Here is a 16260-nt window from a genome sequence, read left to right on the forward strand (position 1 = left end):
TATAACCATCTAAACAGTTCTTTGAGGGGAAATCCAACATCTGAGGGTCTACCTGACGTTCATTCCCATTTACTCAGAAAATCCATGAACTGGGGGACTGTGATTAGAAAACAGGAAATGTGTATTTAATAGTTATGCAATTTGGCAAATGTGCAGGGTTTCACCCCTTTAACAGGGGTAGTTGTTGCAGCCACCGCCTAAATTGTCCTTTCAATGATGAAGCCATTCAAGGCACAGGATTCCTGTTTAGTAGTGAATGTTGATGTAGTTGTGAGTTGTTTCTGAGGTATTTCTAGGAACTGATGGTTAGAACTTTAAAGGCAATCACAAGGACACCTCTACAGGAAAAAGCTAAAGATTAAAAAATGATTTTTTTCAGAACTCTGTCTATGTGAACAGAGCCAAACTGAAATCTAGGATCATGTCCAATTTCCAATGGAGGGCCCCTGTCTCCTCCAGAATTTTGCTATTTGTAACCTCCAGTTTTGAAGAAACAGCAAGCCCTTTTATCAGCAAGCCCCTTTCCTTCTCAAAACTGAGGGTTATGAATTTTTTTATTAATTAACTTTATTTCTATATTTGTATTCTAGCTTTATGCAAATACATTTAGTTACTTTGGCTGGAATACAAAGCTTTCCTGGTATTTGTCATTATGCTCCACAATGTGTCAATGGAGATAGTACAAGCAAAGTGTTTTCTACATATGTGTAGATTTTCAAGACTGGCTGGCTCTACCTGTCTATCCTAGAGAGTGCAATCAAGCTGGAAACTTTGTGCCTGTAAACTCTCCCCCACCCCACCATCCAGCAGCCTGGGTCTGCATTGTTGTTGGCTTATCTCAGCACAAACCCACTGCTTCCACTACTCCTGCTGGGTGGAGGTGGAACAGTTAGCTTGTGGAACAGTTCCTGGAAGAGAAGCTCCTTCTGCAGGCTCCTCAGAGGCAAGATCCAAAGGATCTCCCACTGGAAGTTCCTCAGGGGCAACTTCTAAAGCAGATGGGCCAGGAGCATCTGCCCTGAAGGTTCTTCCAGAGTTTCCTGCTTTCCCCCAGGCCATGCCTCTGGCTCCTCAGGCTCATTTCTGCCAGTAATTGCAGCATCTCACTGTACTGGTCTCAAGACTAAGGAATTCCATTATCTGAGCTGCCTGTGTGTGAAACAGGCAAGGGAAATACTTCATTTGCATTTACATACTTTGCTTGAGTGCATGACAATATAGATGATGTGGTGGGGGACAAAGTTTGCAGCTTGACTCCACTCTCCAGGATGTAGGACGTAGATCCAAATTTGCCTTAGAGCATGAACAGAGTGCCAAATAGAACTGCACTAATCCTGAACATAGAACTCATTTGCACTCACCTGCCTTAACAGTTGTAACAAAACCATTATATTCAAAATATTATATTTACAGAACTTGCCTTAAAGTGTATAGTGCCTTTTCTATGGGTCTAGACTCAAAATCTGGGAAACAGATAGGGTGGCCATAATTTCTGCAGGCCAGCCAGGGACACCTTGAGGGGGGAAGGAATGTGTGCGCGCGTGGAGCGCGTGCGTCGCCGAAAACAGGAAGTGACGTCACTTCCGGAAACAGGAAATGACGTCACTTCCGGAAATAGGAAGTGACATCACTTCCTGTGACATCATTTCCCCCGCGCCACCTGCCGGAAACCGGAAGTGACGTCACTTCCTGTGACATCATTTCCCCGTGCCACCTGCCGGAAGCAGGAAGTGACATCACTTCCTGTGACATCATTTCCCCCAAATGACATCATTTCCCCCAAATGCCACTGCCGGAAACAGGAAGTGACTTCACAGCACTTCCTGTGACGTCCCCAAAAATCTCCCAAATATCACTGCCGGAAACACCAAGAAACACCAAGGGGGAAATAAAGTTAAATAAAACTCTTTTTTTACTTTTTTCAAAGTGAGAAGACTAGAGAGAACGGGTTCCACGCTGAGAAGCCAGTCAGATTCCAGTGAGATTCCAGTGAGACTGTGCTGCATAATGCAGCCTATTTATTTTGTCCTGTTTGCTCTGTTGGCTCTATCTGCGCCACCTTCATCACTTTCGGGGTGTGGATCCCCCAGTGGGGTGGTCTCCCGACTCCCTCCGCCGGCTGTTTCTGATAGTCCTGTGCCCCCTCTTTCATTTGATATGTGTCCCGTGCGGGTGCCACCCTCCCACCGGGAGATGCCGCAAAATGAGCCCCCTTGAGGCTTATGGCGGCAGGGCTCGGGGGAAGCGAGCTAGACTGCTGTTCTTTTGAGGGGTTATAGAGTGTTTCAAGCCCGTCCCTGTGGCATCGGTCCCATCGTTGTGGGGCCCAGGGGGCCGGCGCAGCGGCACGCCGAACCAGCCTGTCACTAATAACACAGGTCGAGATGCAGGACAGGAACCCGGAAGTGACCGACAGGCTGCTTCAGCGTGCCGCCCCACTGGGGCGATCCACACCCCGAAAGTGATGAAGGTGGCGCAGATAGAGCCAACAGAGCAAACAGGACAAAATAAATAGGCTGCATTATGCAGCACAGTTGAGAAAGTGCCTTATCCCATATACTGATGAAGTAAATACAGGATCTGAGAACAAAATTGCACCAGAAGACACAAACACAAAGCTCCCTTACACTGAATCAGTGCTTGGGTCCACCAAAGTCAGTATTGTCTACTCCAGTCACAAGAGCAACACAGAATAAAGGTCAGATGTTTGAGAGCCGCAAGACATGAACATCGGATATTTGAGAGCCACGGAAGGAAGGAAGGAAGGAAAGAAGGAAGGAAGGAAGGAAGGAAGGAAGGAAGGAAGGAAGGAAGGAAGGAAGGAAGGAAGGAGGAAGGGAGGGAGGGAGGGAGGGAGGGAAGGAAGAAAGGAAGGAAGAAGGAAGGAAGGAAGGAAGGAGGGAGGAAGGAAGGAGGGGGGAAGGAAAGGAGGAGAGAGGGAGGGAGGGAGGGAAGGAAGGAAGGAGGGAGGGAGGGAGGGAGGAAGGAAGGAGGGAGGGAGGGAGGGGAGGAAGGGAGGAGGGAGGGAAGGAAGAAAGGAAGGAAGGAAGGAAGGAAGGAGGGAGGAAGGAGGGAGGGAGGGAGGGAGGGAAGGAAGGGAGGAGGGAGGGAGGGAAGGAAGGAAGGAGGGAGGGAAGGAAGGAGGGAGGGAGGGAAGGAAGGAGGGAGGGGGGAGGGAGGGAGGGAGGGGGGAGGGAGGGAGGAAGAAAGGAAGGAAGGAAGGAGGGAGGAAGGAAGGAAGGAGGGAGGGAGGGAGGGAGGGAAGGAAGGGAGGAGGGAGGGAAGGAAGGAGGGAGGAAGGAGGGAGGGAAGGAAGGAAGGCCGGCCGCCCCCTCCCGCCAGCCGCCCCCCCGCTTTCGGCCCCCTCCCTCCCTGCTTACCTTCTTCCAGGGCGGGTGGCGGCCTCTCCTCCGGGCGGCTGGTGCTGCTGGCGGGGCTGGCGGCGGCTGCGGAGGCCGGGGAAGCGGTGGAGAGGCTGGCGCTGGTCTCTGGAGGGCCTCCAGGGACCAGCGGAGGTCTCTGGAGGCCCTCCAGGGACCAGCGGAGGTCTCTGGAGGCCCTCCAGGGACCAGCGCTGGCCTCTCCGCGGCCTCCCCGGCCTCCGCCACCGCCGCCGGGCCCCGCGCGCGGGCGGGGAAGGCGGCGAGTGAGGGAGCCAGCGTCCCTGCGCGTGCGCACACTGCTGTGCGCACGCGCAGGGACGCTGGCTCCCTCACTCGCCTCCTTCCCCGCGTGCACGGCCCTCCGGCTCCCCGCTGGCTATACTGGGACTTCTAATGGTCCCAGTATAGCCAGCCCGGGAGCCGGGAATTGGGGGCCAGAACCGGGACTTTCCCGGGAGACCGGGACGGTCTGGCCACCCTAGAAACAGAGAACAATGGGCTTCTATTAGAATCTTTGTTAAGCATATTAGATATGAGCGGAAGTCTCTTCTTTAGCAGAAACTTGTTATCTTCATTTTGTTCTGTAAACATCTTTCAGTGGAAAGTAAGCTATCTTTTCTACCTCCAGGAGTCTCCAGGAGCCTATCTCTCAGAGAAGGTCAAACCCCACCCCTTGCTTCAGAAAATTTCTGTTCTTGCACATTCTGGAGCTGGGCCAGAGGCCTACACTGGAGTTGAGCAGGGAAGGGGGAGAAACCGCAGATATGAGGTATGGGGAAGAAGGGGACTTCGTCCATTTGCAACAAGGATAGGCAGGTAGTGCCTGCCAGTCTGGCTGCACTGCAAAACACTTTGCTTGTACTATCTGACAGTTAGGAACACAGGAGGAAAATGCTGAAGGAAACTGAATGCAGGAGAGGAGCAGAATTATTCACACACTCCAAATCCACCCAGCCACCCCCCCCCCCCCAATTTCCCAGACATACTATCACCTCACACTTGAGGGATCTGGGAAAGAAGGAACAGGTACAATTTTCTGATGTACATTCACCAGAGCCTGGTTTGGGCAGGGATAGGGAAATTAAGCAGATGATACCATCATCATCATCATCACAAGCTAATCTGTGTTGTGCTATGCACCAAAATTGCATAGAGAGCTTTCTACCTGCCCACAAGAATTGGTAGATTTTCTACTATATGCTTGAAATTTGCAGGAGCTGCAATCCCTGAAAATTTAATCCCCATTGGAGAGGTAATACCCACCCAGAAATGCCTTTTCCATTGAAATCAACTATCAGATTGATTTCCTAACAGGTCCAGTTTTATTTTTGATATTAATGAATCTGATTCAGCTAGAAATTAACCCATTCCAAAGCCAAACACTTGTTGTATACATCTACTTTAGACCACTAATTAAACTGACAGGAGGGTCCATTAAAATAATTTACATATGTGTAGACATCTGAGTAACTTCATGGGTCACAAAATGAAGGCAAATATCCATATAATTTTAGCTTTAAAAAACAAAATTGTTTCTAATTAGGAAAAAAAATCCATTCTAATTTTGGGTTACCTTTTCATTATCCCATTCCTCCTTTTGCATTCTTATTTGCTTTACAAGCACTTCATTTTCCTGTCTCAGTTTATTATTTTCTTCCTCCAGTCTCTGGATATATAACAAAATGGGGAAAATGTTATTGCTGTAACAGCTTGCAGTAAGAGAATACAAATTTTCTCTAATCTAAACTCCCTTGTTCTTAGTATTGCCACCCTCCAGGTGGCGCCTTGAGATCTCCTGCTACTACAGCTGATCTCTAGGCAATGAAGATCAGTTCCCCTGGAGAAAATGGCTGCTTTGGAAGTTTGACTCTATGGCATTATACCCCTCCCCAAACCCTGCCCTCCCCAAGCTCCACCCCCCAAATCTCCACGTATTTTCTGATCCAGAGTTGCTAATCCTTTTTGCTGGATTGTCAAGTGCCTATCAGAACAGCAGCAAAACAGGTCTTCCCAAAGACTAGGCAGGGGGCTCGTCCAGCTGGAAGAACCTTAGGGTATGCAGAAAAATGTAGACAAAAAGGACACACTGAGCCATGAAGGCTGAGAATGCTGATTGCTGCTGTGAGACATGAGGTGCTGATAACAGTTAATCATCAGTTAAAAAAGAATTGAAGATTAATTAACAGTTAATCATCAGTTAAAAAAGAAAACGGAGCGAAACAGAGCTGGGTAGCGCTCCTAATGGCATATAGAATGCTTGACTTGGCAAAGCATGCATCTCCCCCACCCACCAGTGCTCCCACACTGCCTGGGAAAGAGGAGGTAAAAATAACCTCTTCCATACTGGAATAGAACAATGTCTTGTGTACAAAGAAGAAGAGGGGAAATCCTGTAGGGGTAGAAAGGACTGTAGAGGTAGTATTTTCTTTCTAAAATGGGCTTCTCCAAGTCTGTTGGTGAAATGCTATTCTTTTTTCTAGAACAGTCCAGAACACGCTCTCTTAGCTAGCAAGGAAATTAGGTTTATCTTCTTTTTGTCATTATGATCCAATTTATTAGTTCCTAAATAAAGCTTCCTTTATTTTAAATCAGTTCAGTCTCCTGACTACTGCAAAGGCACTCTGCCAACATTTCACACATGATACAACCCTGGTTCCAAGCTAGATGAAAATCTCTTTACAGTGTTAGGGCTGCCAATCCCCAGGTGGGTGCAGGGGATCCCCTGGTTTGGAAGCCCTCCTCCTACTTCAGGGTTATGTGTGTGTGCAGGAAATGTCTGCTGGGCACTCCATTATACCCTATGGAAATCAGTTCCCATAGGATATAATGGAAAATTGATCTGTGAGTATCTGGGGATCTGGATGTTTTTGAGATAGAGGTACCAAATTTTCAGCACAGCATCTGGTGCCTCTCCTCAAAACAACCCCCAAGTTTCAAAAAGATTGGACTACATGGTCCAACTCTATGAGCCCCTAAAGAAGGTGCCCCTATCTTCCAGTATTTCCAAATGGAGTGAAGGCACTTAAAAGGTATGTGGTCCCTTTAAATGTGATGGGCAGTACTCCCTTCGGAGTTCAATCATGCTTGTCACAACCTTGCTCCTGGCTCCACCCCCAAAGTCCTCAGATATTTCTTGAGTCAGACCTGACAGCCCTACTTTACATATATACCCCAAACCTTCTAGTCAGTGCCAGAGGACAATTACAGTACAGTGCTAGACTACTGAGCTTCAGGACAAGAAGAACAATTGACCTCAGTTAACCACAGTGTCCTGTGATACTGCAAAATGTGGATGGTGTTGGGGGGAATCCCAACTGCTTATTTGCCATAATTTCTCATAGATAGAACAAGCATAGGATTTGAGATATATCTCCATTATATCTGCTCAATAAGGAATGACACCGGTGTACTGCAATACATAAAACTGACAATATATTACTCTAAGGCATCACCTCCTACTAATAAACTGCTAAGCACTTCTCTAAGATGTGAAAGAAGCACATTTACTGTGTGTTGATGCATGTAGCAATTTATACCTTGTGAATTCAGAATAGACATGCACCATCTAGAAATTTTCCCTTTCCACACAGAACATGAGTAACAGTGGCATATAACTCTATGAAATGTCCAGTGGTTGATACTTTTAAGTCCCTGCCTGCATACAGTTTGCCTGTGATTTTGCAAGGGTATTGGGCTTCATGTGATGATTACTGTAGCCCATCAAAATGTTTTATGCAAATTAGCTCACAGCTTAATTTTATAATAAGGAGAGTTCAAAGAAATTCAAAGAACAAATTAGCAGTTAGTGCTGCAAAAAATGTAGCACAATTTTGTTTCAGTGGATTTCTGCCAAATAAATGACCATAACTTGAATAGCCTTCTTAAACCCCTTGAAAATGTAAGAAACAGTTTATGAAATGTGCATATTTAACACTGACATTTGTTGATTCAAGGTGTCTATATTTCTCCTTTTACCTTCACTGTGATTTGCCAGTCTTGGTTTTTCTGGTCTATCAGCTTCTGATAAGCTTCTAGGTGGACTCTCAGGATCTTCATTTTGTTGCTGTATTGATTTTTCAGGGCCATTATGCCTTGCTCCTGTCCAATATATTGTTTAGAAGAAAATAAGCTAACTTCAAAGGCAACTGAACATGGAAATGATCCATTTCAATCCAAACCTCTGGATCGTTTCTCTCATTATATCATAAAACCAATGGTAATCTGGCTTCTGGTGTAAGTAGTGTTGCCCTTTTTAAGTCTGAAAAATGTCACTGATTGTGTTGTAGAAATAAATTGAGTTGGATCCTATGTAGCATGAACAGAAGGAACAGAAGTCATGCATATTTCCTCCCATATTCTGAGTTTTCTGAAAATCTGATTGGGAGTGTATGTATCAAAGCAATTTAGTAGACAAAATGTCAGGGTTCATGGATGCTGCATCAAGGAACAAAATAATCCATCTTTGCTTTTCAACTGGTGCAAAAGGCTCCATTAGTACTACTAATCAGTTACACTTGTCTGTAAAAGTACCATACAAAAAACCCTCAATAGAAATAATACAAAGAAATCGAAGCAATATTTCAAATCTAGAGTCTCACTCTAATGTTACTTACGCAGCTTTAAGGCAGGCATTACAATGTATAGGGCAGATGATAAAAACATTATGCTTCAGGATGAAATCATCACTTAGCAATTGTATGAAAGCTGAACTGTGTCTGACTCAGCCTGAATTTTGATGACAGTATTCCCTCAGTGTTAACAGTTTCAAATGGCAGTGGTACTAATCTACCTATACTTGGCTAACAATAATAATTCAATTGCACATTCCACTTCACAAACACACACAGAGCTGCCTTATACCATTGCAAAATAGGTCAGTATTGTCTTCTGTGACTGGTAGTGGATCCCTAGGTTCTTAGGTAGTATAGTGATTAAAGGTAAAGGTAGTCCCCTATGCAGGCACCAGTTGTTTCTGACTCTGGGGTGATGCCGCATCACGACGTTTTCACGGCAGAGTGATATGCCATTGCCTTCCACAGTCATCTACATGTTCCCCCCAGCAAGCTGGGTACTCATTTTACCAACCTTGAAAGGATGGAAGGCTGAGTCAACCTTGAGCTGGCTACCTGAATTCAATGTCCAACAGGATCGAACTCAGGTAGTGAGCAGAGAGCTTGGACTTACATTACTGCAGCCTTACCACTCTTCACCACAGGGCTCCTAGTATAGTGATTAGAATAGTGTAAACAAGACCTTGGTTTAAATTCTTGTTCAACTTCCAATTCACCTCGAGCCAGTTCATCACTTACCTAACCTACCTCACAGGGTTGTTCTGAGAATAATTAGAATGGGAGAACCACGTGTACTTTGCTTGGAGGAAGGGTGAGGGAAAATGTCATAGATCTGCCATTCTTTAGCAAGGAAGAGAAACTAACCCTCTAATTTAAAAGGGGGAGGGATATCATGTAAGTGTGTGTACAGTTTCTAGTAAAGACTCAAAAGTAGAAATATGCCCTGATGTCAGGAGGCAGAACTCTAGTTATCCCTCAGAGTTCCATCTTCCCTCTGCCTGTTTTTTGTTCTTCTTTAGCACATCTACTTCTGAAAGTCAAAGTGAATTCTAATTCTGAGGACTATTGCCAGAAAGGACTGTTGCCTTCCTTTTAATGCATATGCTTTTGCTCCCCAAAACTAGCACCAGAGGGAGCTACTATCTAACAAGAAAAATGGAACCTGGGTTTAAAGTTTTAAGAGTAAGAGGGTGCATTTGTAATTTAAATAAGGGCAGCCTGAATAGTGAGCATAATACATCAAAAAATGCAAATACAGTTTAATTAGGATTTAGTGGAAGACCCGCTATAGCCAGTTTTTAAAATAATTACTAAGTTAAAGTCAATAGGTCTAGAATATCAGCCTAATGCTGTGTAGGAACACTGAAGGCCACTCATTTCTGTTAACTTAAGTTTGCATAGGATCAGATCCAATTTATGTAAGATTCCCACCCACCCCCGCCCCCCAGTACAATTAACTAAATTTCAAGAAAATAGTGTGTGTGCAGGGGGTAGGGTTGCCAATCCCCAGGTGGAGGCAGGGGATCCCCCGGTTTGGAGACCCTCCCCCCGCTTCAGGGTCATCAGAAAGCGGGGGGAGGGGAGGGAAATGTCTGCTGGGAACTCTATTATTCCCTATGGAGATTTATTCCCATAGAAAATCATGGAGAATTGATCCGCAGGTATCTGGGGCTCTGGGGGGCTGTTGTTTGGGGTAGAGGTACCAAATTTTCAGTATAGCATCTAGTGCCTCTCCCCAAAATGCCCTCCAAGTTTCAAAAAGATTGGACCAGGGGGCCCAATTCCATGAGCCCCAAAAGAAGGTGCCCCTATCCTTCATTATTTCCTATGGAAGGAAGGAATTGAAAAGGTGTGCCGTCCCTTTAAATGTGATGGCCAGAACTCCCTTTGGATTTCAATTATGCTTGTCACGGCTTTGATCTTGGCTCCACCCCAATGTCTCCTGGCTCCACCCCAAAAGTCCCCAGCTATTTCTTGAATTGAACTTGGCAACCCTAGCAGGGGGTGTCATAACATTTTGGAACTTCTTTTGCAGGTTCTCTATATTTTTATTTTCTTAACTTTCCCCTACCTTTCTCCCCAATGAGGGACCCAAAGCAGCTTACATCAGTCTCTTTTCCTCCCTTTTATCTTCACAACAACCCTGTGAAGTAGATTAGGCTGGGAATATGCGACTAGTATAGTATATTGAGACACATTTGTTTTCACAGTACAAGACAGAACACTTGGGTTTTATCTTCATTATAAGTCACCTGGTTTTCTTTTCCTGCACACTCCAGCTCTTTGATTACCTTCATATACCCAATTTTCATCTGATGCATGTCTTTTATAATCTGTCACAGAAGGTAAAAGGAAATAGTTTAGCATTCTCAATTACTAACAATCACATTTTCTCCCCATATTGTAAAATGGATGGAGAAAAGCTCTGGTCCAAGTAGATGACTGTCTAGCCTCCCCGTAAAACAGCACCTGAAGCAGGGCATTGTAGTTGATCTGAACTCTTGGGGGGTATTATAAAGGAGGATGGTATTTCTAAAGATGATTTGGGCAAAAACTGTTGATGACTTTCAAGTTTAAAATGATTTGTTTATATTTTATGTATTGATTTAAACTATGCATATGCTCTCCTGTCACCTGAAAACTCAGTTGTATAAAATACAACAAAACTGTATAAATAACACAATAAAAATAATAAGTAAAATGCATTTAAATTACATCCTGCACATAGGCTTCCCAATCCCCAAGTCCCAGCGGGGGATCCCCCAGTTTTACAGGTTTCCCCCCGCCCCCAGTCAGCTGGCCGGTGGGGGAAGCCCCTCCCCCACAGTCACCATGCAGCTCTCCGGCAGGTTTAGAGACCTGCAAACAGGTCTGTTTCAAAATGTGTGTGTGTCTGTGTACCTTTAAAGTTGAACTGGAAGTACTTCATGGGAAGGGTCAGCAATACAGTCCTTCGGTTTGTTTTGCTTTGGTTTCAGAGGTACTAAGTGTGTGTGTGTGTGTGTTAGAGAGAGAGAGAGAGAGAGAGAGAGAGCGCAGTGTAGCCCCTGTTCTTTTCAGATGTCGTTGTGGAGGAACCAACCGGCAAGTGTGTGTATGTGAGAGAGAGAGGGTTACCAATCCCCAGGTTTGGAGGGCCCCCCCTGCCTTAGTGTCATCACAAAGCGGCAGGAGGGTGGGGGGGGAGGGAAATATCTACTGGGCAATTATTCCCTATGAAAGGCATCTAGTGCCTTTCACCAAAATATCCCCCAAGTTTCAAAATGATTGGACCAGGGGGTCCAATTCTATGAGGCCCAAAAAAAGGTGCCCCATCCTTAATTATTTCCTATGGAAGGAAGGCATTTTAAAAAGTGTGCTGTCCCTTTAAATGTGATGGCCAGAACTCCCTTTGAGTTCAATTATGCTTGTCACACCTTGCTCCTGGCTCCACCCCCAAAGTCCCCAGATATTTCTTGAATTGGACTTGGCAACCCTACCTGCACATAACTGGAAAAATATTCCCTTTGGCCCAGACTACCCCAAGGGCTCTGCAGAATGCTTCTGAAGAATGTTTTATAGCCTCACCAGAAATCTAGGGTGGCAGAAGCCCCTCCACCACCACCAGGAGGCTGTTCACTATGAACTGGGCTCAGAAACAAATCAGCAGCTAATTAAGTTGTTTCAACGTGGATATGATGTGCTAACACTGAATAACTGCCAACCAAAGCTAGGTTGCTGCACTCTAGAACTTCAGGGGCAGACCCACAGAAAGCACTAACAACAATTTACTCTGGAATTTACTAAGATGTATATGGCAGAGAAACAAGTCCCTGTCTTCTATCAGGAGGACCATTGGGTAGGGCAATGAAAGATGATGAAAGGCAGTATGGACCACAGCTGCCACCTGGTCAAGCAGGAACACAGCGGGATCTGGCTGTATTCCCAAACTGAAAACAAAACCAGCCATTTCACCACCTAGCTGGACCATTGTGGTCCCCACCATTATATAATCTCTGCCTTATCTTGATTGACCTTCAGTTTATTCACTGTGTGACTAAAGCTGTACACATCCAAGAAACCTCTTTGGAACCTGAATGATTCAGGCATAATAACATATTGTGGAAGCCCAGCCTATTTCTGGCATCTCCCATTTAGATACCCCAATGCAAAAATATTATGGATGAAAACAGAGAGAAAATGGGAAGATTCTTCTCATGTGCCCTAAAATTATTTGATCAAATATATTTGGAATTTCTGGTATGTATAAACACTTTAAACATTTTTGAGTATTGGATGTGAGCCAGGATTCCATCCATGCAAATACTAATGTAATTTTTTCTGATAGAACATTTGCAGGATCAGGATCTATAAAAATTACTATGCTGTAAAAATCTTACCAGTTATGTTATAAAAATCTCACTAGTTATTCAAAAGCATATATCTCAGAAAAAAATACTTATATAGGCCAGAAATTAATACATCTTTCCAGAAGCCACTAATGTTAAAAAAGAGATTTCTTATGTTTATAATTATTAACATTACTACACCTGCTCTGAGAGAAAGTGCACAACAGAGAAAAATAAAAAGAAATATCACCTTGTGTTCAGCAGTGGTTTAAATTAATCAGTTGATGCATTAATATTGAACTATCCATTAAAGTAAATTTGTATCAGAAATTATTTTCACATTATTTTTACCTTGGTAATATATAATTTAGCTAATCTGTATGGAATGTAGGTCTGCTCTTCTTTGGATAGACATCCACCCAGCTGCTTGTCATGAGACATTATTCTAGGAGAATTTGGATTACCTACAATATATGATATATATGCAAATAAATACAATCATATCTAATTCTCAATATGACCAAATCTGTGGATACTTAAATCAAGAAAACTGGCGCCATCAACATACAAGACAGATTTTTGTATAATTCTGAAAAACACTGCAGCTTTGCAGAAAAAATTAAAACAAAAACTATACTGGTGGTTAATCTCCCCACCCCAATAATGGAAGCAGTGCCTGTAGTTTTAAGAAACAAATGCCCTCAGTGGCCATTGCTAGGCAATCATACAGTATTGTTAACCTTTAAATTTTAGTTTTTGTCAGCAAAAGGCAAGGAGAGCTTTTTCCTTTTTTTATTTATTAGCATCTTTGACCAATGGTCTTAAAAGTATGCGCAGCCGGCTTTGCAGCTCGCATCTGCGCATTTTGTCTCTTAACAAAACAAGCAGAGGCGTCAAACCAGATTCCCCCCCTTCCTCTTCAGTACGTAAGAGTAGAGCACTTCAGTAGCTAGGGAGAGCCAGATGTTTGACGTACCAGAATTTCCAAGGGCTATAAAGCCCCTGGAAATTCTGGCACGTCAAACCAGACCCCCCCCCCCTTCCTTTCCAGTATCTGAGAGTAGAGCACTTCAGAAGATTGGAAGAGCCAGACATTTGATGCGCCATAATTTCCAGGAGGGGGGGCAGGCAGGACCGCGCAGGGGTGGGTGGGGAGGGGGCATGGAGCCACAGGGGGGAGCCGTGGGGGGCACTTGGGGGGGCACCAGGCAGCAGGTCTGCCTAGGGTACCCCAGGGCATCAGGCCGGCCCTGATCCTGCACACTAAAATGCTAAAGGAAACTAGCAATGCAACCCTCCACAGTTACTCTATCATAATGAGTTTAATGAAGTAACTCTACATAGCATTGCATGGTAAGCTACATGTCCTTCCCTCCAAGCTGGGGAAGAGTGGGATCTCTCAGACCTTGTGCGGAGCACAGAGAGAGGCTTGAGGAAGGCCAAGCATGTATGTTGAACTGGGATTTGGGAGACCCAGGTTTGACTCTCCATTCTGTCAGGGAAGCTTGCTGGGTAAACTTGGGCCAGTCACACACTCTCAGTCTAGCCTACCTTATAGGGTTGTTCAGAGGATAAAATGAATGAAAGAATGATTTGAGCCACCCTGCATCTCTATTGGGGAGAAAGGTGAAGTGTGAATGAAGTAAATAAATTTTTAAAATCTATCATTTGCAAATTTCTCTGAACTAGTTTGCAAAACATGAAAAATAATAGTTCAGTGCCTGTACTCTAATCATTTATATGAGGGTGTTTTTATATGCAGATATATGTCTTTAATATGAACATATGTTTAAATGTAGGGCCATAGTGTAAAAGATGTGCAAACAAAAGAAAACCCCACTGTGTAATAAATCTATATTAATGGTGTGTTCAATTTACAAATTGTACAAAAATATGTGACATACCTCTCATACAGCCATGAATATAAGTCAAAAAATTTCAAATACACAGTTCCAGTTACTGAATAATATCATCATATTCACATTAAAGCATCAATCCATTGAGAAGGAAACATTCCCAAGGTTGCTAAATCCCCTTTGGATATCTAGATTTTGGTGCCCATTTCAACATAGGTCTTCCTTAGGGAAAGCTACCAAAAGAGAATAATAAAAAGAAAATAATCTTAATTGATTATTCACACCTCTTAATAAATAATATCACATGGTAGCTTTTCCTGAGGAAGACCTATGTTGAAACCACACAGAAGGACCTTCTTAGCAGCTTTCAGGAGCTTCTTAGCAGCTTTGGGTAAACTCAATGGGGGATAGTCACGTGAAGATCTAGGAAGACTTGTTCCCTATGGAGTTTACAGGATGCTGCTAAGAAGGTTCCTTCCATTGTGCATTCATCTCAGGCCAGTAATAATATAACATTCCTTCTTTGGGAAAATGAACATCTATCATGTGATCATGAAGCCAGTGTACATGCAGTGATCATATTGTGGCACTGTAGAGAATGCACTTGATATTTTTCATCTGAAAGCAGGCAGAAGTGCTGTAGGAAATGTAAATCAAAATCATACAGAATATAGCCAAGAAATCTTGCAGATGGGCAGCCACACCCATAGGGGACATACAAGAGAACTACCCAGATTCATTTAATATGTGTAAATTATGAAGGGATTACCTTGCTCAAGGTAACGCCTCTGTTTTGCTGTGGGAATTGAACTACAGAATGACAAGCATAATACTTGCTTCTGTTTACCTTTGGGGACAAGTGTTTTGTTTCCCTTCCATTCATTGAAGCATTTTAGAAAAGACACCTTGTTCTTGTTAAATCCAAGTTTGTTCAGCCAACTTTGTCCTTGCTTGATTTCACCTATAAAATAAAGCAGGTTCTAAATCATTTGGGAAAGCATTACAAGACTCTATAATTAGTCATCCATTATCCCTGACATACCTTCTTTAAAGGTTTTTAAAATATCCTTCAGATTATTGTGTTGCAAATTTTGGTTGTTTTAAGGATTTCAAAGAAGCAATGCCCAGACTTAGTGGTGGAAGGAAAAACAGTTTTATGTTATACAATTACAAGCGTAAAGCAGAGAATAACAAAAGGATTATACCCATACCTCTCCACCCTAAAAATATCAGTGGTGGGTCAATTTGGGCTGCTCAGCACTGGCCTGGTCTGAACTGAGATTTTCTTCTCTTTCTATCTACTCCTGTCTCTTCTTTAGGGAAACAAATTGTACCTGGTTGAGGTTCCTGTGGTATCTCTGAAAGGATTTGTTTCTGAATGTGCAGCGATAATTCCTTTATAATTTTGTTTAGTTCTTTTCTGCATTCCTGTGTGGGGTCTGAATTTAGCCATTATGGTTGCAGAATCTCTGTATACCAACATCCCACACCAAGATGGATTACAAACCATAAGGAATATAATTTCTGACAGCAACACAGCTAACTTTGCCACCAGACCGTGTCAATTTATTCTCACTCATAACCAACTCAGATTTGGTGATGAGCTATTCCCCCAGATCAATGGTACAACTATGGGCAACCGCATGGCCCCACAATATCCTAAAATCTTTATGGTGGACTTCAAGCAATGCTTCCTGGACTCCTACTCACTTATACCTTTCTTATACCTTTGCTACATTGATGACATTTTTATTCTCTGGACATGTGGTAAGGAAGCTCTGGACATACTCCACCAGCCATTCCATGACTTTCTCCCCACCATCAACCTTGACAATGAACCAATCTATACAAGAAATACATTTTCTGAACACTACTGTAAAAATACACAATGGATACATAGACACTACCTTATAGCGGAAACCTATTGACCAACAAACATAGCTGCATGCCTCCAGCCAATCCCTATGCTATAACCATAGCAATTCTACTGACAGAGGTTCTCACCCATGGAATCTACAGCAAACCTTTTTGGAACTAAAGTATCCACCTGATGAAGACAGGAAACAGATTAACAAAGCCAGAATAGTACCCAGAGAAAACCTGTTACAAGATAGACCCAAAA

The 16260-nt window shown here is 43.7% G+C and overlaps 1 protein-coding gene across 2 annotated transcripts in view; it reads right to left on the reverse strand.

The window, feature by feature from the left end:
- The window catches only part of LOC132570607 (uncharacterized), a 70262-nt gene that overhangs the window by 8900 nt on the left and 45102 nt on the right, over positions 1–16260 (reverse strand). The window contains exons 5-9 of one of the 2 annotated variants that reach the window (XM_060237470.1): positions 14986–15099; positions 12634–12746; positions 10207–10287; positions 7359–7481; positions 4957–5049 (exon numbers count right to left, since the gene is read on the reverse strand). In XM_060237470.1, the coding sequence (XP_060093453.1) occupies positions 4957–5049; positions 7359–7481; positions 10207–10287; positions 12634–12746; positions 14986–15099 (524 nt within the window). Of the gene's footprint in view, positions 1–4956; positions 5050–7358; positions 7482–10206; positions 10288–12633; positions 12747–14907; positions 15100–16260 lie in introns of both variants that reach the window. The other variant, XM_060237469.1, reaches the window with a different exon arrangement.

This window comes from Heteronotia binoei, chromosome 4 (assembly GCF_032191835.1).
Source record: "Heteronotia binoei isolate CCM8104 ecotype False Entrance Well chromosome 4, APGP_CSIRO_Hbin_v1, whole genome shotgun sequence".
NCBI classification, from domain to species: Eukaryota; Metazoa; Chordata; class Lepidosauria; order Squamata; family Gekkonidae; genus Heteronotia; species Heteronotia binoei.